This window comes from Myotis myotis, unplaced genomic scaffold (genome assembly GCF_014108235.1).
Source record: "Myotis myotis isolate mMyoMyo1 unplaced genomic scaffold, mMyoMyo1.p scaffold_m19_p_1, whole genome shotgun sequence".
Taxonomy (NCBI): Eukaryota; Metazoa; Chordata; class Mammalia; order Chiroptera; family Vespertilionidae; genus Myotis; species Myotis myotis.
The window spans coordinates 146,587,770-146,609,426 of record NW_023416313.1 but is presented as its reverse complement, the minus strand read 5'-3'; the positions used below and the strand labels follow the sequence as shown (position 1 = coordinate 146,609,426).

Sequence of the window (21,657 nt, the reverse complement as noted above, 5' to 3'; positions counted from 1 at the left end):
CTTTTAGCTGAATGCCTAAAGATGCTTCCAGGGAAGGTGTGCTATCACCGATTCACACTTTAGTAGGATATTAGTTACTTCCTTTCTTTCTCTTAGGGCTATTTTCACTCTATGCCCAGGTTTAATTTGTGGAGTAAGTGGTTCTCTTAAGTTACTCTCAATGTAAATCAGATAGGAATTGTTTGAGTATCAGCATCTTTGGAGTCACAAAAATATATCTGTAGGTCAACCTTGAGCTTCTTTTTAAAAGAGAGGCATGCATTATCACCCCAAAAATACGTCCGGTAATATCCCAGGCCATAGAACCATTCACTTCTGTTCCCACAGTTGAGGACACAGACACTGAGGCCAATTTCTCTCACTCCCCTCTCTTTTGAAGTTTTTCTTTTTGGAAATTTTCTCTAGAAAATGGCCCCACTGGGTGCCTTTAGGCCAGGAGCCTCTCGCCACCCCCCTCCCCCCCCCCCCAGAGATGGGATAAATGAAATGTCCATAAAAATGGCCAAAGATGTCTGGATAATGTCTGCTCATGTGACCTGTGCCCAAGTGGATTTAGGAGAACAAATCCATTCTTTTAGCCAGCAGCACAGTCTGGCAGGATCACAAGCCTGTAAGGCAAGCATGTCAAACTCAAAGGCTAACACGGGCCAAATAAACAAGGTTTAAGTTTATGTGGGCCACAAAAAACCAAAAGCTTCAATTTTCATAGAAACATAAGCTTATTTCGATAGAGACATGCTGAATACAAAGGGCTGAAATAAATGAGTAATCGTTAACATAAAATAACAGAACATTTTAATAACAATTAATATTTTTTCTTGAACATTAACTTACCAGACACTGAATAACTGCACAAATTAATAAGCACAATGCAAATAAACCTATTTTTCTTGTTCGCTGAAAGCAAAATATTTCCTGTTGTGCACACCAAACAAGTCAGTCCAAGACTAATGACGTGGCAATCAGCTGCTAAAATATTTGCTGCTAGAATAAGTGGAAAGAAATGATGCACCTGCCGTAAGGCGTGAAAGGGAAATGAATGCAACACGATTATAGTAATCAGTCATTAGCGAACCTTGTAGTTCGTTATTAATAATTATGTATAATAGGATATTGTAAAAATTAAGTTATGAAAATTTTATTAAAACGTTTCTTACATACTGTTATATTGGCTGGTTGCAAAAATATTCTTTGTGGGCTGCATGCAGGGTGAGTTTGACATGCTTGCTGTAAGGTTTACTACTTTATTTTGTGTCCTTCACAGAGAAGTAGCCTGCTGCTTCTTAAGGAGCTAAAGGCTTCACATTCATTATTTCACTTAATCCTTATGGTAACCTGTGAAGTAGATACCCCTTTCCATTTTAAAACTGAGAAAACAGGCTCGGAGTTGGTAACTTGCCTGAGGCCACTCACCTAGTAAGAATGGAGCTGGAATTTGAAGAGGGGCAGGCCCTCCTGAGACCACTCATTAACCACAATGCAATGCTGTCTCCAGTAAACCACCCCAGTGGGCACCCTGCTCATGTGCACTCCAGTTAAAGGCGTTGTGTTTTATTTTCCCTAGGGGTGTGAGGGTGGCGTAAAGTTCACACATTCTTTCCCCCACAGCTTCTTTCTATCCAAATGTGGAAGATCCTTCAATATTGGAGTTTCAGACCCATGTAAATGGGTCCACAGTAACCATCACTGTAATTCCAGGTCTAAAAGAGCAAAACTCCCCGAAGGAAGCCATTGTGCTATGAATACAAAAAGCCTGCTCAATAGTGGGAACTGGGTTTTCCTTCCTGGGGCAGTACAAGACAGGATTGGTTTTAAGGAAAACTGACAGAAAGTTTCAGGCTTTAATTGCTAAGGATGTGGTATTAGAATTAAACAGGGCACCTGGCACACATGGCCAGAGTATGTAACAGGAATTTTCTTCAGAAATTGTGAATCTTCCCAGCCACGTTTCAGATCTCAGGATGAAGCTGGAAATCCATGGGCTCATTTTTCTTCTTTCTGTGTCACCTCAGAGTGGCAAAGCAATTGCGATGCAATGTCATAGGACAAAGGCTCATAAGTAATGTTTTCAAGTGTCACCTGGGATTTGTAGAACTGACGATTGCTGTCCAGCCTCTGACACATCCAAGTATGGGTGTGTGAGGGGCCAGGCATCCTTGACTTGAGCTGATTAAGCACATGAGGACAAGAAAAACTATATATATTCTATTAAAAAAATCTTCACTTTATCATGAAGATCAATAGCCTTTAAAATGTCCAGTAGATGCAATGTGAGAGCAGTGGCCACATGCCTCAGCAGAGGACTTGGAGTCTCCTGTGGCCATCCACTGGCTCCTGGAGCACTGAGGGAGGCCAGGCAGCTTTGTCAACAACCCACGCCCAGCAGTGCCCAGTGGATGGGCCACCAGAGGCAGACCCAGCCCCTGCAGACCTGCTATGCCCAGGCTCATTGCCCACCAGCAGAAATAAGAAAACGTGATAGAAAACTTCTGGGCGGGGTGGGAAGAGAAACTATGATGCAGGAAATGCTGAGGCACCAGATCAAGCTCAAAGGAGAAAGTAAAATGGGCGTCAAGGCAGAAGGTTACATGATAGCAGTCATAGAGCTTAAATGCACATTATGCTTAATTTCCTTGACAGCTTTAATTTTATTTAAGTTTGCCAATCATCTAGGGAAGCCAAGTGCCCCACCATTCAGGGACTTCAGGAGTAATTTTTACCAAGATGACAGGGACACCAAGAAGGCAAATTTGGGAATAAAATGTATGCATTTCTAAAAGCTCCCCAAAGTGACTGACAAGCCACAGCAAGGATAGAAGAACTCCCTAAGCTGCTATGTGTAGGTAAAACCTTGGAAGAGTAGCTAAAACAGGATTTAAGAAAAGCCAGAAAGCAAGAAGGGCACAAAAGGGAGAAAGGTGACCGCTCAAAAGGTTGGGTTGGGGGAGGTATAGATGATGATCAATTTTGTGTCAGGCTGGCTCTCACTATACCAAATCTTTTCATACATAATTTCTGGATTATCAAAACATAAACCAAAAGAAAATCCCTCTTTTGCACCATCTTGTTAAAAGAGGACTGTTAGTCCATTCACATTTAGAGAAATAAAGTAAGACTTGCCTTGTGGGTGGACCCAATTCTACCATGTGGGGGTGGGGGCTTCCCCACAGCAACAAATGATTCTCAGACACCAGCAGGGTGTCAGAGCATTCAGCCCAATTCTGACAGTACCTACTGGAGATAGAGTCTCACATTCCACAGGCTGAGGGTTCAGTCCTACAAGATTGCCCCACCCCCCAATATACATTTCAGATGCCAAACAGAAGCCCAGGTTACCTTTGTTTCTGACCAAGTGGCCAAGACTGGAGGTTCCAACAAACCCCTCCATCTCAGAATGCCGGTCGCAAATCCAGGTTGTCATCTTTACTTCTGACTGACTGGTTATAAATCAGAGGTTCCTACAACCCCATGTTTGGATATTATGAATTTGCTAGAAAGGTTCACAGCACTCAGAGAAATATGTTACTTAATCATTGGTCTATTGTGAAAAGACATAATGCAGGAACAGCCTGATGGAAGAGATGCATAGGGCAAGGAATGGGGAGAAGGCAAGGTGCTTCCAGGCCCTCTCCAGGCACACCACTCTCCTTGCATCTACACAGGTTCACCAACTCAGAAGTTCTCCAAACCTCATCTTCTTCAGTTTTTATGGGGGCTTTGTTACATGGTCATGATTGATTAATCATTGGCCATTGACAATTGATTGAACCTTTCAGCCCCTCTCCCTTCCCCAGAGATGTGGGGTTCTGGGGCTGGAAGTTCCAACCCTCTAATCATGTGGTTGGTTCCATGGGCAACCAGAACTCAATCTGTAGGTACATCCCAAAAGTAAACTTATTAACATAACAAAAGACACTTTTCCCCATTCTCAACTCTTAGAAAATTCTAAGAGTTCCAGGAGCCGGGAGTTTCTCATGTCTCAAGTCTTTACCTTTCTCAAGTTTCAAGTCTTTACATTTCTCATACTCTGGTAATAGTCCACCTGTGGCATTTTCCAGTTTTATGGGCCCCTGGAAATACTGTCAGCTGCCTAACCATGTTCATACTGGCAAGAAGATGTCACAAAGTGACTTCAGGGCATCCAGAAGCACAGCCCTTTCCTTGAGGCCAGCTGTGTGCACATGTTAATAAGCTCCCATCCAGGCTCACCCATGGCAAGTGAAGAGGCACACAGAACAGAATCAACAGGAAATAATGAAACTGAGGGTCCTCATGATTTTAATTTGTGACTGTAACTTTAGAAATCATTTCTTCCTCTTTGTCCCTATTTCATCTCATAGACCTAGGCTTTCCCATTGATAATCCTTTACCCCTAAGGCACCAGAAGACAATAGCCCAGACCTGACTTATGGTCAAAAGGACGTATGGCAAGCTAATGATAACATTTGACTTAGGTTATATTTCAGCTCCTGAGCCCTAAGGTGGACCCCTGACTATTTTTTCCATGAAATCAGACAGAGGGACTCTGGAGCTGACCTCAGAGCTATCCTCAAGACTTGAAGAAATTATTTATTATCCTATGTCAGCTCATGACCTGGAACCCCTAACTAATGGTGTCTTGTGATTTTACCCTATATAATTTGAAACCTACACACCATCAGAGAGTACAGTCTTTCAGTGCAGGAATTCACTCATACTTTGGAGTGGCCAATTCTATATAATAAAAGCCTAATATGCTAAGTGTCTGGTCATCTGTTCAACCAATCAAAGCATAATATGCTAATGGTATACTAAGGCCACTCAACTGCTCGCTATGATGTGCATTGACCACCAGGGGGCAGTCTACCAGTTGACCAGTCGCTATGATGTGCACTGACCACCAGAGGGCAGATGTTCCAACTGGTAGGTTAGCTTGCTGCTGGGGTCCAGCTGATTGGGACTGAGCGAGACAGGCTGGACACACCTTGAAGCCCTCCCGTGGACCCTCCCCAGCTGGCCAACCTCCCGCGTCCCTCCCCAGCCCCGATCATACACTGATGGGGTCCCTCAGCCTGGCCTGCACCCTCTCACAATCTTGGACCCCTTGGGGAATGTTGGAGAGCCAGTTTTGGCCTGATACCACAGCCCAGGCCCAGGGACCCCCCTAGTACACAAATTCGTGCACCAGGCCTCTAGTTCTATAATAAAGTACTCCCTTCCTTCACTGCAAACACTAGTTTGATAACAATAACAATATTGGGGTTCAAAACAATAACATTCAAACATTTGCAATTCTGTTTCAAATTTATTTCTAGTATTTTTCTCCCCCTTCTACTTCTATCCCGCCCTTAACTATAATCCACTTGTTTACGCAGAGGATGATTATTATGATGCCAATAGTTTTTCTCACTGACCATAAGGGGAAAAGGCACCATTGATTTTTCTAAAAACACTTGTCATGTTCCTCCTCCTATAAAATTTGAAAGTTGGTTGTGATGTAATTACTAACAAATAAAAATTATATTAAGAAAAAAGGTCACCTTTCCAAGGCAGTTGGTTTATAATTAATTCACAATTACATAATTAACTTAAGGTGGGGTCCTCATCTAGCTAAACCATCTATCCATTCTTTATTTTTCTGAAAAGTAGAGACTATAGTTTTCCCTTCTACTTGCAGTCCTTCCAGGAAATATTTCAAAGTCCTGACTGCTTTACCAAGTCTCCATGCCAATCCAGAGATGGCTATTATACTACAGTAGTCACCTAAGTCAGTTCCCTTGAAAACAAATGGGGTGATGAAATAAGTTGCATTTACTTTTCCATAAAAATAAATTGACATAATTTGATCAATTGGAAAGAAGACTTGACCAAGTCTCCTTTCCAGTTTAACAAGGCATGAAACTAGTCTGTTGAATGAGGGTGCATGCTATAATAAGTACTTGAGTTGAGCATAACATTAACATCAGCAGAAAGATAACTATTAATTGGCTTAATTGCTTTGCCCATGAGAATAAAAAATATTTAACTCTTGCTGGATAGAATCTCATTATCATAATGCTATGCAACTTTACCCTAATGCTAATCCTAGCTCTTTGGTCTCCTGTAGGCACACAAGATCTTCCCATTAGCATCAACAGTACAATGATGCCTACCTATTTGTGTTTATACAGATTTTATAAATAACTGAGAGAAACAAACTTTCATCACAGAGTTAAAATATTTAATGACAAAATTAGGGTGTGTTGTCATAGTGAATCATGAGCAGGTGTTACTTGTCTCTAAAAGAAACAAAAATTATATTTGACATCTTAGAGAACATCTGAAGAATGAACTGCACAACAGACTTCAGGAGTGCCACAATTCTAAAACTGAAAGAGAAATCTATCTTTAATACCCCATATTTAGGGCATTCTGTAAATATTTTTACATAAATGCACAACCTTTGCTAGCCACAAAAGTATTATTAAGACGAATTTCACTGTAATTTGAAGTCTAACACATACTCTTTATTTTTTTTTTCAGAGCTTAAAAAATGCTAACTACTGATCCTGTTACATTTTACAAATACATTTTTAATATGAAACTTAACCTGAATAACTGTATACTTCCTGTACACAGATACCTAATAATACTAGTGAAGACTACTACGGCTACATTCCAGGAACTAATAACACTGGGAAATTTCATTTCTTTATGAGTTGTCAATACAATTTAAGAAGTCCTTCACAAAAACACAATATCCCGAAAACTCATAGCGAAGTGCAGAAATGAAACAAACAGAAATTAAATGTCTTCTAGCAAGGTTAGCCAAATTAATTGGTCCCAAATAATGTGAGTTTTTAGCAATTTTCTCTAGGTTAGATTTTATTAATACTTTGTATTACAGCACCTTCTACAAAAGGATATGTGTCATCACAGGCTCCTGTGCAAGAGTTCAAGAGGTTGAGGAGGGGCAGGGATTGCTCTTCTGGCCTCTCTGAGGGATGGAACCCTACTTATGACTTTGACATGGGGAAGTCAAGGTCATGTCCACAGCCAAGAAGCAAATCAATAGAGAAAGCTAATTCAGATAGGTGTCTTCTTCTAATCCAGGCTATTTCCAATAAGACACAAGCCTAAAGGATAAACAGAGAGTGAGGAAAGGGAAAGATGTGGAATACTTATATTTATGAAGAGTAAATAACACAATTTGAGCAGGAAGGAAGAATCTCAAATTTCACAGTATGCTTGTGACCTCATCCTCTGCTACTTCAGAAGCAGCTCCGCAAACACTGTTGTTAGTTGGCAACAAATTGTATTTTTGAGTTTGGCTTATTGTCAGGGTGTTCTAGATTTACCCTTTCAATTATTTATACCAACTATCTACCTCTAAAGCTAGAATCCAATTTGGGAAAATGATTATGTGTGTGTGTCTGAAACGAGGTCTGCAAGCAAAATCTTTTTGGAGTGATATTTTGGGCTTTTCTTAAAAATTATAAATGCTTCTAATGGTACTTCTCAGATAGAAAACTTCTTATTTCTTTAAACATTTTTGGCACCAAAAGAAAAGTACAAAATATTATAGTAAACTTCTATAGTTTACAATATAAATTTTACAGAGAGTTTTTTAGAATTGGATCATCTCCCTAAGAGGATTCAGAAATTTGTCTACAGCAAACCCCATCTCCCTTTTGACACATACTGTATAAGATAATTTTTTTCTCCAATAGCCCAATGTTCTATCTCCCTGGGAAGTTCTCTATCAGGAGAACTTAAGCTATTGAAATCAGCATAAATAATCCAAAAGTCATCTTATACTGCTATGTAAGAGGCTACAATACACGTGGACTCAATTGGCTCCATGGTAGGAAGGGACAGAAAGGGTCCTGAAGATTCAGGCAGCTTAAAAATCATTGTGCTGCAGTGGGAGGCTGGCAATGTGTCTGAATGTGCAGCTTGCCTCCTGTTTCAGGAAGACAAAGCAAGGCTTTCATGTTTGGCATTTTAACCCTCTAAGAAAGACGCCCAAGCTCTAAACCCAGTACTACCTCAAGTAATTCAAAATCATATGTGTGAACCAACTTCTTCCAGGCTTCACGATGGTGCTGTTTTATGTCAGACCTGGCAAGCTGCAATTGCCGTGAAATGCAATTTGTCTAGAAACCCATACTGAAAATTACAGTAAATAAGTAGCAATAACAACATCAACACTTCCAAAAATCAGATACCAGGAAACTGAAGGCCATTTCCCAAGGACAGTGTGAGGGTATCTTTAAGATAGACATGACTTTGTAAAAAGAAAACATTTTAAATGTAACATCTTTTCACATTACCAGTTACATAGACCTTTATCTGGACAAATCAATTCTTGATAAACATCCAAGCTCTTTTCAATACCAGCTACTGGAGTTTGGGACAATGACAAAAAACAAACAAACAAAAAAACCCAGCCATAAATAATGCACAGAGGTTTTTAAATAGGTTTTTTCTTCGGTCTTTAACCTCAAAGTTTTATCCTTCATTTGATAGTTTCAAATAATCAGCCTAGAACCAGGTATTTAAACTGTACCTCAGAAAGGAGATTTCTATCTGTGATTCTGATTTGTTTTTTTGAATGCTGGTGATGGCTCATGCAAAAGATTACTACATAAAAAGCAAAATCTAAGACTGCTGTTTCCCCTGATAAATCCAATTGTTTTTCATAATACAGATTTATTTCTCAGGATATAGCACCTTAACCTTCAAATTAAGAGTAGCTAGGAGACTGAGTGAAACCAATCATGGCTTTACTTTTATTTCCATCCAGGAACAATAACATCTGATGTCACCATTTTAAAATGTCTTCCTGTTTAATATCAGGGGAAAAAAATACATGATGCCAGTTTAGACCCAGCTCAATATATCAGTTAGTCCAAATTTCACATTCAAACTACCACAAAAAAAAGTTTAAAAAAGGAAACACACACACACACACACACACACACACAGTGGAAAAAAGCAAAACCAAAATGAAACTGTTGCTATTGCAGCATTTTTAGCAAGATCATGAGGGAGAGATATAAACAAACATCTTTTTTCATACTAACATCTTCAAAAGAAAAACAAAACCCCTAAATGTCCGCATATTATTGGAAAAAAAGAAGCAAGTGGAGGTCCGGAATTCTTGAAAAAACTGCTGAGCAAACAAACTCTTCCATTTCTCTTCAGAGGCTCACCAGGATAGGCAGTTAGTTCCTCAACATTTGTGCTTCATGGCAAGCTAAGGAGACAGAGAAAAGGGAGTTATTAGGCAGCAGGAGTTCAATGAGTTCTGTCCCCACGCCCACGATGAGAAGCAGCACCACGATTCTGCTTGCTGGGTTATCACCAGTCCCATACACATTGGCATCTATATAGTGAATGTGCATCGTTTCCCCAAATCGTCCATGGAGCACTGGATTTGTTACTCCTCGTCACCCAGTGAGTGTACGTGGCCAGGTGAGGGAGACCGCTATGTGATGTTCCCTCATCCCACTGAAGAAACAGTGGAAAAGCCAATGCCAGGTAGAATGAGAGACCCACCCGAGGAACAGGTGGGGTAGACGAAGAAAGGCCTCTGGGCTCCTGGGCAACTAGTAATCCAGGAAACCCTAGACTCTTCAAAGGTAAGTATTTACTGATATCTCCTAAAGCATTGCAATCAATAATGACAGAGAAGCAATTTTCAATAATATCCACTCAATATCCAACCAGGACATTCAACCAAGTCCAAAGCACTTGATTAAACCATGTTAGCGCTGAACAACAGACCAAATCCAGATGGAGGAATGTGGTTTATTGAAATGTTAGATCTTTATAAATGGGGACACCATATCATTCAACATCTTCCCTGACCCAGCTGGAGCCCTTAATGATATATTTAAGGAAGTGTAGGCAGGTATGAACATAAAATTAAATCTGACATTGCTTTTCTCAGACAGATTCTTTCCAAGGAAACCAGAAGGCAGAATTAAGACTGAATTGTAATTCTTCATATGTACAGAGTCTGATATAAGGGATTAATCCCTGAATTTGGGGCGGGAGCGACTGGGGGTAGGTGGCAGATTGAGAATTTGCTCTTTGAGCAAAGAGCAGGCAATTCTATGTAGGAAATAACTTTATAGAAAGTTCTGTCATCTGCATCATGACCAGGGGCTCAGTCCTTGAAGACATAGCAAGGGAAACCCTTCTGATTCCACCCAGAGGTGCTCTGCATTACACTGGAAGATGTCGAAGATACATTTCCCCAGTGTAATGCAGGGCAATCAATCCTAGGTTCCCCTTCCCCTTCTTGATGTCTCCAACAAAGAAGTGATAACTTGGGGCTACCACCTCAGGTAGGTCACCTGCAAGAGCAGCGCCAACATTTCTCTTGCAGCTGCTGCACCCGGGCCAAGTCAGCATGTGACTTGGGGAGGGGACTGTGAACCGAGGCCTCATGTTGCTAATCTCTGCAAGACCTCCCCACAGGCCTTCTGCAGTGCTGATGGCAATAGTCAGTCAACTGTCAGGCAGTGTGGTGAAGTCAGGCTGTGTGCCAAGTGCTGTGGGTTTTTGCCATGAAGGATGAAGGTGGCTTATAACTCCTGACCTCAAAGAGTTCATGGAAACATGGGGGATGGAAGTGGCAGGGCCAAGGCTCTCCCTCCAGTGCAGCCGTGGGCAAACTACGGCCCGAGGGCCGGATCTGGCCCGTTTGAAATGAATAAAACTAAAAAAAAAAAAAAAAGACCGTGCCCTTTTATGTAATGATGTTTACTTTGAATTTATATTAGTTCACACAAACACTCCATCCATGCTTTTGTTCCGGCCCTCCGGTCCAGTTTAAGAACCCATTGTGGCCCTCGAGTCAAAAAGTTTGCCCACCCCTGCTCCAGTGCATCCTATTCCCCAGCCACACTGTGAGCCCCTCTGCTGTATGGCCCCATGTCTTGCTCTGTCTTCCAGTGTTTGTGCATTATTTAGCAACGTGGGTGGACCATTCATATCAATATAGAGCTGTTAAGTGTTGTGCATAATGAATAACAATCATAAATATTTGATCAATGCTGCTGTCCTCTCATTCACTGAGCTGTTAACCTTCAACTAGAGGGCTTATGCCAATTCACCCAGTCAGTAATCTTTAGCAGTGATGGGGCTGCTGCTCCCAGGCCCTGGTTACCACTTCAGTGCGTCTGGACCTGCACAAACGGAGTCCCAGTCAGGCGGGTGTAGCCAGCTCAGCTTTGCAGAAATACAACTGGATTGGACATTCTGCTATTTGAGGTGTTTTTGCAGAAAGTCAGAAAGCGGCATCCTTTCCGTGCTACCTAGATTTTTTTTTTTAATTGCTTGGGAGCTAGAATATGGAAGGCAGGGTACTGTTGCTTCCCTGATATGACCTTGAGCTCTAAAATCACAACTGCTTTGTACCTCATGCCTATAAATATCATCTCCAACTCAAATGCGATGGATCCATTTAGAAGTCAGAGTTCCTATAGAAGGGGAGTTTAAAATATCCTTTTGATATATTTTATTTTCTTACTATGTCATGGAAAGCTTTCTCTTTTAAAGCCGTGCAAACTACCACCCCCAAATAATAATAATAATAATAATAATAATAATAATAAATCATTACTCATACTGGGGGAATCTTTAAGAGGCCTGGACTTTTGAGGTCCCTTCTGGCCCAGAGACCCAAAGTAAGCACAGAGTAAGGACACAAGCAGCCAGTGAGGCAGATGCCACTGACCACTCCCTCCCCCACAAATTAGGCTTGTGCAAAACAGGGCGGATCACCCTTCCTTTCCTCGAGAAATGTCATCCGAGGATGCCTGGGTGTGGGTCCCGCTCTCGCCTGCTGACTCACTGCCCGGCAGGCCTCAGAGTGCTGCCCACACTGCAACGTTGTGCTTTTGGGGCAGGGACAGTGAGCAGGTCTGTTCCGTGGCTGAGCTGCACTTTCCTAAGGGCTGAGACTGTACCTGGCCCACAGCTCAGTAAGGAACTCCACTTCCCCAAGCCAGGCTGACTGAGCTGGGGGAGAGGGGCTGCGGGGGCATTTTCCATCTGCTCTACAGAACACAAACAGCCACACATCTTGATAGCAGGGTCATGCAAAGGTGATCCACTAGCTGGCATACCTGGGTCATTGCAGGAGTACCGGGGAAAGCGAGAAAGCCGGAGATCCTCTCCTCCTGCAATCTAAAGGGCAGGCCATACTCTCCAGCCAGAGGTGCTGCCCCTGTTCAACCAGGAAACACGAAGAACTGTCGCCTGGAATTGCCTTTCTCTGCTCGGGGCTCTCACGTGGCACTGAGTCTCGACTTGTAAGTACAGCTGCTCTTCCTGAGTCAGCACAGCCACACGTGTCTGGGGGCTGGAATGCCTGGCTTCCACCTCCGAACTCTCTCCTCACCAGGCAGCCTGGAGGGTTCTGACCAGTGAAAGGACATCTTCATGGTCAGCCTATACCACTGGGTTCAAATCAGAAAGCTCTAGTCTCCAGGAAAACAGCCACACCCTATCTAAAGAGGCCAGTCTCCTCGTTAGGAATACTGCCAATGGCGGTGATTCATAAGCACACATCCCAGTTTGGCCCCAACAGTGTCTCCTCACACTCCCTCGACAGACACTAGCAGCCCATCCCTCTCCTCCTCAGACCATCCACAGGAGGGGATGTCACTGGCTGGCATGGATCCTCCCAGTGGTTAAAGCTAGAGGCTCTTTTGCCTTTGGTGGGCTAGTTGGTTTCTCTTCTGGTGGATTCTTCTTCAAGGGCTGCTCTGTGTTTAGAAAGCATCAGCATGTAGCAGGAGGCCCTCCCTCCCTCCTTTGGAGGATACAACATCTTCCCCTCTAACCCCTCCCATCCCTGTGTTAGGATCCTCAAGCCCATTCCTACACCCCCCTTTCCCCACCATACTGCGCTCATTATGCAACCACATAGGGCAGGGTCAGCAGAAACCATTGTTATGGACATAATTACAACAAAATAGAGGCCCAGTGCACAAATCATGCATAGGTGGGGTTTGCCTGGCCCGATCAGAGGGGCCTCGGGTGGTTGGCCAGCCAGCCCCGCCCCCTGGTCAAACTCCTGGTCAAACTCTCAGTCGAGGGGACAATTTGTATACTAGCCTTTTATTATATAGGATATTAATTTAGATTTATATGTGCCATGTATTGGGTTAATAGATTTATAGTTTGGAATTCATTCAATTCTCTCAGTAACCTATAAGATAGATATTAGTATCAATTAGCCATGTTTTACTGATGAAGAAACTGGAATTTAGAAAAATTAAGCACTTGCTCAAGGTCACTGATGAGTAAATTACTGAGATGATAAATCAAACACAAGATGTTAATCACCACACCATACATACTGCCTTCCCAATTACTTAACAAATTTTGCCAAAGGATCAGGAAAACAGGGTGACCAGGGCCAAGAATTCCGGCCATCTGCTTATGTTATCCAGTCCAGTGTTTGTATAAATTCTTCTGAGGGGGTCGCCCACTTCGGTGACCTCCAGGTATTGTCTCCTCCACCTTAGGAAGTGCAATTTCACAGACATCCTTGATAACCTGGTTCATGGTTTAATCATTAACCAAAGTTCTTGTTTTAGCAGAATTTTATCAGTGCACTATCGCTTGCTCTATTCTGTGTGGTCATACATAAAAGAGAATCGCTTGTACTATCACCCTTCCCAGACTTGAAGACAATTACGAATTATTCCCTTTAGCCTTCTCTTCTCCAAATCGACACTTTAACCATTTCTCCAGACTTCCTCTGTCCACCTTTCATTTAAATCACTAAAGTTGCTGTTGCTATAAATGAAGCTGGGGCTGGAATCCTAGCATTTCCAGCTCATCATTATTTCTGTATTATGAAGGCTAGAGAAGGGATCAAGGGACAAGTGAACCATAAATCTGAGCTCGCTCCCTCCGTGACAGCCACAGCAAGCCGAGGCGCTGGCCTGCATTTTCAAACAGATCTGCCCACATCTCCTCCAGGGAACCCCAAAGGGGCCCCCAAGGCAGCTGTTCAGTAAGACCCTGTCATGATAGAAAGTTGATAACACAATGAAATAGGTCTGTGCAAAGGGGCTGCAGGAAGGGCAGGCAGGAAACATCCATTTGGAATTGGATCCACAGTCTGGTCCCAGCCGGAGCCCCAGGCCTGAGCTCAGCTGGAGAGATTTTTCTTGTTATTTTTCAGGTTGTCTATTCTTGTTTCCTCAGCAAAAGTGGGGTTTTCTGTTGAAACAAATCAACCCCCACATTCCCCAACAAGGTCACCTGAAAAGCATATGTGTAAGGCCAGATCATGAGTCTGAGATGCTAACAGTTATCAGCAGAAGTTGTTTCTGGCAACCTAGATTCAAATCACTAGCCAGAGAAGAACTGCTCTGATTTTAAACACAAGAAGAGCAATAAATCAATCCTCTCTATCGTCTGACCAACAGGGACTCTTTCCTTTGGTTTCTGACTGCCTTAGATAGCTAGCTGCCAATAAAAACTCCCCCTTCCCCTCCAAAAGGCACATTCTTAGTGAGTGTGTGAATGTGGTGGGTGTGTGTACCCATGGTCACGGTCACTGGGAAATGCTTTTCTTTGGGTTCAGAGGCAGGAGGGAATCTTGCAGGCAGCTCTGGGCTGGTCAGGTCGGCCTTAGAGGTCCACAGCCCCTTGCAGAGGGAGGCCAGCCCTTAGATGCACCGTGCCCTGGGACGACAGCTTGATTTCATACGGTGAAAAGATAAGAACACAGGATGCTGAGCTCATGACCGGAAAGAGACAGCAAGGAAAAGTAAGCACAAGCAGCCCTAAGTCCTCTTCCAGCCCAGGCCAAGGGAGGAGGGGTGTTCTGGGACCTGAGCTCTTCCTCCCACCCCACCCTGTTCCCTGAGACTTGAGCCCTGAACTTCTGGGCAGGAATTAAAGATGGTCCACACTTCTCTAAGGTCCAAGGTCAGCGATAGGGATAAAGATGTCAGAAAGATCTCTAAATCAGAAAGGAGATACCCCAACAAATAGGGACAGGAGAAATCTTTCAGGACTCTGGTACTTACCAAGTAGCAGATGGAAATTGTATAGGGGGAAAAAGGCTTGATTTAGTATCTGCCCTCATGGGGGACATAGGGAAAACAAGTTTTTCAGCACCGAAGCTCTCTGACAGCCCAGAGCTGAGACCTCTGCCGTCTGCAGGACCCACCTTGTGTGCAGTTTCTGCAAACTGCTGGGCGCTGTTCTTCAAGTCCTCGGTTTTCTCCTCTGCTCGGCCTAACCGCTCCCCACGCTCGTTCAAGGCCTGGCTCGCTTTCTGCACGGCACTGGACACGCTATCGGCCGCTGAATGGAGGATGCTGTTTCCTGAAGAAGGACAGCAAGAGCATCAGAAACTGGCTCAGCTGGACCACAGTGACAGCCTCCTGCCAGGGGTGAGCAGCCCTTAAGAGCACGGCAGGCCATACCATATAAAGACCAAGTCAACATTTCTTCTGATTGGGTCTCACTGAATCACTGGCAGGAAAAATACCTGTTGGCTGTAGGACCTGGGCAAATGCTGAGAGCTTCTCTCACATCCCCATCACCAACACACCACTCATTCCCACTCTCCTGGCATTCTGTTTATGGAAGCATAAAGGGACTGGGTCCTCCTGGATTTAGGACTTGGCTTGAATGGGAAATGGGAATCATGATAAGTTCAGGGAATTAGGCCAGTTTAATGAGACATGTCCGGATCTTATGCACCTTTCCCCTTGGGGATTAGGTGAACAAACACAGGAAAAGTGGGGGCACAGAACTTTCCCAGATATAATGCTCTGTATTCCTTCCAATTCTCTCCTTCCATTTTAACCTTCATCCTAACTGTATGGCTCCACATAAGAAACTCTGAATCAACCTCAGAGTCTGGAGTCGATGTGTCACCTCCCAACCTTGAACTCTGAGCTGTGACGCTGTTGGTTGGGTCTCCTTGCCTTTGATCTCTAATATATGAAATATGGAGCCTCAACACTGCACTTAGCCTGGAGGTAGAAAACAGTGAATTAGTGAACTTAGCACTCCCAGATTCACTAGATATGATACCGAGAAAGTTGGAAGTCATCATGTTTCAAAGGCTTAGGCATCCCTGACATCCCACTTGCCAGGACTTGGAAACAGAACTCAACAGTGAAGAACTGGCAGATGCATAAGACACTGAGAACAAGCATCTTGCAAAATGACAACCGAAGGAAATTTATGGCTGCATTTTGTTAACATTAAGTGGAAGCTATTTAATGGCATTTAGTGTAATAGCTTTATGTCTTTGAATAAGTTTATTACATCATTTAACTTTGTACCTGAGATGGATGCATCTAGCCACAGACAGCTTTTAATAGAAATGTAATTTCCTCTTGTCTCAGCTGCAAAGGCTTCCTAATTTCTCCTTTGTGGGAACAGCCTGTGGTTTGTAGAAAATGATCTCAGGTGAAGAAAGTGCCTTGCCCAGAGGAAGCACTTCATGAATTGTTTACCATTTTTCTTCTTTTGGGGTGGATTTCAAGGGCTTCCACTAGCATTGAAGGAAGGAGAATGGGGGTAACTTAGTATTACTCAGTTGCATCAAGCACTACAACGAGGCAAGATAAATGGGCACAGATGAACAGGGACCAGGAGAGAAGAGGCTCTGGAGTAATCTGGTTGAATGCAAGGGTTGGAATGGAAGGTCTAGGTCCTCAGAACAGATTTAGGAGGAGAAACCTTGGTCCCCCTTTCTTTCACATCTAACTCATAACTATGATGACAGCCTACTATCACTTTCTAACATTTCAATAGCATTTTGCAATCATAAAACTCTTTCGCAAATATCCTCTCATTTGTCCAAAAATTCTCCTGAAAAGGCTGAGAGTAGTTGAGGTTAAGTGGCTTATAAAAGATCATGTCACCAGGGACACAGCCAACACTGAAACCTGGTATTCCAATGACTTTTCCTTATTCTGTACCTTCCTCTTTGCAGATAGTGTGTTGGTTCTGGGAAGCAATCTACTATGCCAGAATTATAAGCAGATAAGCAAAGAGAGGTTTTGACAGGTTATTTCCCCAGGTAATGCCTGACTGTTTCTGCCCTCTAGGCATTCCTCTTGGTAAATGAAGAGTTATTGCCTGTGTGGCATTGCAAGTCAAGTGTTCTCAAGAAGAAAGAGGCCATTGGGATGGAATAGGAAGATGGAGAAGGGACTGGAAGGTGAGGAGTAGGGGAGGGCACAAGAAGAACTCCCTCCTTCCACCTACCCACAGTTTAGTCACCAGAGGCGAGGGGAAAAAATGGGGCTAAGAATCTGCAACTTCACAGCTAGGAATAGCTGCACTAAAGTAAAGGGATTTTATAAGTAGCTTTCACAAAATGAAGAGGGTTTATAACCAGGACTTGTCTTTTCCCAGTGGAATTGACCCTCATGATATTCTCAAAGTTCAGATATATCTGTCTTTCTGAAATAATCTTGCTATGTACAAACCATACTGTTTCTTGTCATGACTTCCATAAAGTTAATTTTGCACATGATGTCAGGTGACACTACATCTTATTTTATATGATAGTAGAGGCCTGGTGCATGAAAATTCATGCACTGGAGGGGGCGTCCCTCAGCCCAGCCTGCCCCCTCTCACGGTCCGGGAGCCCTCAGGGGTGGGAGGCAACCCGGCAATCAGGGGAAGGCAACGCCCCATCCTCTGCTGCTGCCACTGCCGACAGCACAAGCCTCAGCCGGCACCTGGTTACCTGAGCCTCAGGTAGCCCTGGGATGCTGGGCAGCTGACATCTGAGGCTTGCCTGCACCCTGGGCATCGGTTGGGCAGCTGCCATCTGAGGCTTGCCTGTGCCTTGGGCCGACCCTGGGTGGCTGGCAGGCTGAGGGGACTGGGGGTCTTTGGAGGCAGGCACGCGGAGTGGCTGGGCCTGCCTGGGGGTGGGCCCGGGCTTGCCACATGTTTGCCGCCCCAGTGGGATTGAGGGGACTGGGCGCCACCATCTTGTGGCTGTGGGTGCCGCCATCCTTGAGAGTGTGGAAGTCAATTAGCATATTCCTTCCTTATTGGCTGTGGGCACTGCCATCTTTGAGGGCAGGCAATCAATTAGCATATTCCCTCCTTATTAGCTGCGGGTGCTGCCATCTTTGCGATGGCATGAGGGTCAATTAGCATATTCCCTCTTTATTAGATAGGACTAGAGGCCCGGTGCACAAAATTCATGCACTTGGGGGTCCCTGAGCCTGGCCTGCACCCTCTTGCAGTCCTTGAGCCCTCGGGGGATGTCTGATGGACAGCTTAGGCCCATTCCCCATGAGCCTAAGCTGGTAGTTGGACATCCTTAGAGCTGCCGTGGAGGCGAAAGAGGCTTCTGCCACCACAGCTGTGCTCGCTAGCTGTGAGCCTGGCTTCTGGCTGAGCTGTGCTCCTCCTGTGGGAGTGCACTGACTGCCACGGGGCAGTTCCTGCATTGAGTATCTGCCCCCTGGGGTCAGTGCATGTCATAGTGACCAGTCATTCCACTGTTCAGTGGATTTGCACATTAGCCTTTTACTATACAGATGATTTAACCAATAGTCCAAATGTGATAACTAAAAGAGGGAACCAAATGCTGTCTCCACTATTCAAAGATGACACTGTTGACTACTATCAATAGAAAGTCTATCTTTGGTTGTTTGGGGGCATGAGGATGGATTTGAACAAATCTTGTTGCCTAAGTTGAAATGACCTCTCTTGGTTTCAATTCTATCCACATTTCAGGCCCAGTGAAGTCCTATCACCTTTATCAAGCTTCAGGACAATTCCATTCTTTCCTTTACCTCAACTCTGGGAGAACTGTCCATATCCTTCTGGTGTGCTTTATCAAGTCCAATCCTGGGCGACTCTTCCACCTCATTTTCTCACCTGTAGATGCATTGATTTCCAAGCTGGAGTATAAATTCCCTGAGGACACCACTTGATTCTATTGACCATTCCCTAATTCTTGAATTTTATTCTCTTGATTTGGGTTTCCTGCTTGCTTACTTTCTTCTCTCTGAGCTCTTCTTGCTAATGCTGTAATTCAAGGATTCTGTCATTGGCTATCTTCTCTTATGCACTCTACACACTCTCTCTGGGACAATTTTACCCAGCTCATGGCTTCAATGGCCAAACTTTTATCCTTAGCTGGACTGTGCGCTGAGCTCCGGATCCTTAGTATGTTTTCTTACTGGACAACTCCAGGTGAGTGGCCCACACTTATCTTGAAATCAGTATGTCTAAACATGACCTTGTTCCCCTTCCCTTCACACTTGTTTTTCCTTTGGGCTCTCCTGCTCAGTGACTAACCTCACTATCTGCCCAGCTTCTCAATTCAGAAGTCTGGGAGTCAAGTCTAGATTCCTCCCTCATTTTCACCCCATACAACTAAAGGTCCCCTCCTACACAGCTCTCTGCTCTCTACCATTCTCATTGTTTCTGTATTGATCCAATTCCCCTCTTGTTCAGAGTTATAGAGACAGCCTTTTGTATGACTGTCCTTACACCTTTCTGGTCTGTCTTCCACACTTTTATAGTACCCTTTTAAAAAGGCAAGTCTGTTTTCTATAGTGACTGCACCAATTTACTAGTACATTCCCACTAGCGGTGTGGGAGGGCTCCTTTTTCTCCACATCTTCTCCAATACTCATTATTTTTTATCTTATTTATAATAGCCATTCTCACAGGTGTGAGGTGGCATCTCATTGTGGATTTGATTTGTATTTTTCTTATAATTAGTGACGCTGAGTATTTTTTCACATATATGTTATCCATCTGTGTGTCTGTGTTGGAAAAGTGGCTATTTGGGTCCTGTACCCACTTCTTAATCAGATTGTTTCTTTTTCTGTTTGTTGAGTTGTATAAGTTTTCTATATATTTAGGAGATTAGCCCTTTATCAGAGGTATCATTTGTAAATATCTCCTCTCATTCAGTTTGTTACCTTTTTTGTTATTGATTATATATATATATATATATATATATATATATATATATATATATATATGCTGTACAGCTTTTCAGTTTGATGTAGTCCCATTCATTTATTTTTGCTTCTATTTCCCCTTTCTTTGAAGTCAAGTTCACAATCATCTCTCTGAGACCAAGGTCCATAAGTTTAACATCTATGTTTTCTTCTATGTTTCTATTGTTTCAGGTCTTATATTCAAGTCCTAATCCATTTGAATTAATTTTTGTATATGGTGTCAGATAGCAGTCTAGTTTCATTCTTTTGCATGTGGCTTTCCAGTTTTCTCAGCACCATTTATTAAAGAGCCTTTGCTTTTCCCATAATGTTTTTGGTTCCTTTGTTGAAAATTAGTTGCCCATATATGTGTGGGTTTATTTCTGCTCTGTCAATTCTGTTTCATTGGTCTGTGTAATTTTTCCTGCCAATACCTAGTGTTTTTATTATTGTATCTTTGGACTATAGTTTCAAGTCAGGAAGTGTGATTCCTGTGACTTTGGGGTTTGCTTGCCCTCCTACCCCTCCACCTCAGAATTTCTTTGGCTATTCAGGGTCTTTTGAGGTTCTATACAAAATTAATGCACTTTTTGGTTCTATTTTTTTGTGAAAAAATGCCATTACCATATTACCCAGCAATCCCTCTTCTCAAAAATTTCTAGCCAAACTTTTTCAAAATACTTACTCATAAAGATACGTGTGCCCCTATATTGTTTGCAGCATTATTCACCATAGTCAACACATGAAAACATGTCTGCCCCTTGTGTCCTACGTGTCCTCTGACAGATGAATGGATAAAAAGTATGTGCAATGGAATACTACCCAGGTACAAAAATGGTGGAATTTGAGACATTGGTGACAACATGGATGGATCTTGAGAGTATCATGTTAAGTCAAATTAGATGGAAATGTGTAAGAACTGTATGGTTTCAGTCATTGTGGGATATAAAGCAACAAATGAACAAACAAAGAAGACAAACGAACTCATAGATACAAACAACAGAATGGTAGCTACCAGAGGAAAAGGGGGTAGGGAGAATAAAGAGGATAAAGGGGATCAAATATATGGTGACAGAGGTGAGCACACAATAGAGTATACAGATGTCATATTATAAAGCGGTACACCTGAAATTTATATAATGTTATTAACCAATGTTACCCCAATAAATTTCATTTGAAATTTTTTTAAAAAGGCAAGTCTGTTACCACCTCCCCACTACTTTGAGATAAAAGTGAGACTTGTACTCTGCTTCTCTCTCTCAGGTCTTCTCTTGGAACCCCATCCATTTTCCCTTCTACCTAGCATTTTCTAATCCCACACCTTGCCAAAATTTTCACAAATGTGTCATGTTTCTTTTACCTATATGCCTTTGTACTTCCTGCTACCTCTGTCTGGAACTCTGCTTCTCATCTTAGCCCTCCCACTTACCTCTAAATACTGCAATACACTCCAGACCTCTTTTCTAGGAAACCTCATCATATCTCGCCCATCCTACCCTCGCTGCCCCCAGCACACACATCATAGTGTATCTATTTGAAATGGTGTATTTATTTTTCTGCATGTAATTGTTGGATATCTAGGGTGATCTCCTTGAGGGCAGAAACTCTGTCTTTCTCACTTCTGATTCCCAATCCATGGCACACAGTAGACACTTAATAAATGTTGGTTGACTGAGAAGCAGCAAGTACCAGTATATATCACCCCTTTTATGATTTC

General features: G+C 43.1%; 1 protein-coding gene across 3 annotated transcripts in view; it reads right to left on the bottom strand.

Annotated features, from left to right (window-relative positions):
* Positions 1 to 6,177: 6,177 nt before the first annotated feature.
* The window catches only part of STXBP6 (syntaxin binding protein 6), a 266,791-nt gene continuing 251,311 nt past the window's right edge, over positions 6,178 to 21,657 (bottom strand). For all 3 annotated transcript variants that reach the window (XM_036354233.1, XM_036354214.1, XM_036354224.1), the window contains exons 5-6: positions 15,167 to 15,324; positions 6,178 to 9,217 (exon numbers count right to left, since the gene is read on the bottom strand). In XM_036354233.1, coding sequence (XP_036210126.1) covers positions 9,194 to 9,217; positions 15,167 to 15,324 — 182 coding nt within the window. In that variant the 3' untranslated portion in view covers positions 6,178 to 9,193. The remainder of the gene's footprint in view (positions 9,218 to 15,166; positions 15,325 to 21,657) is intronic.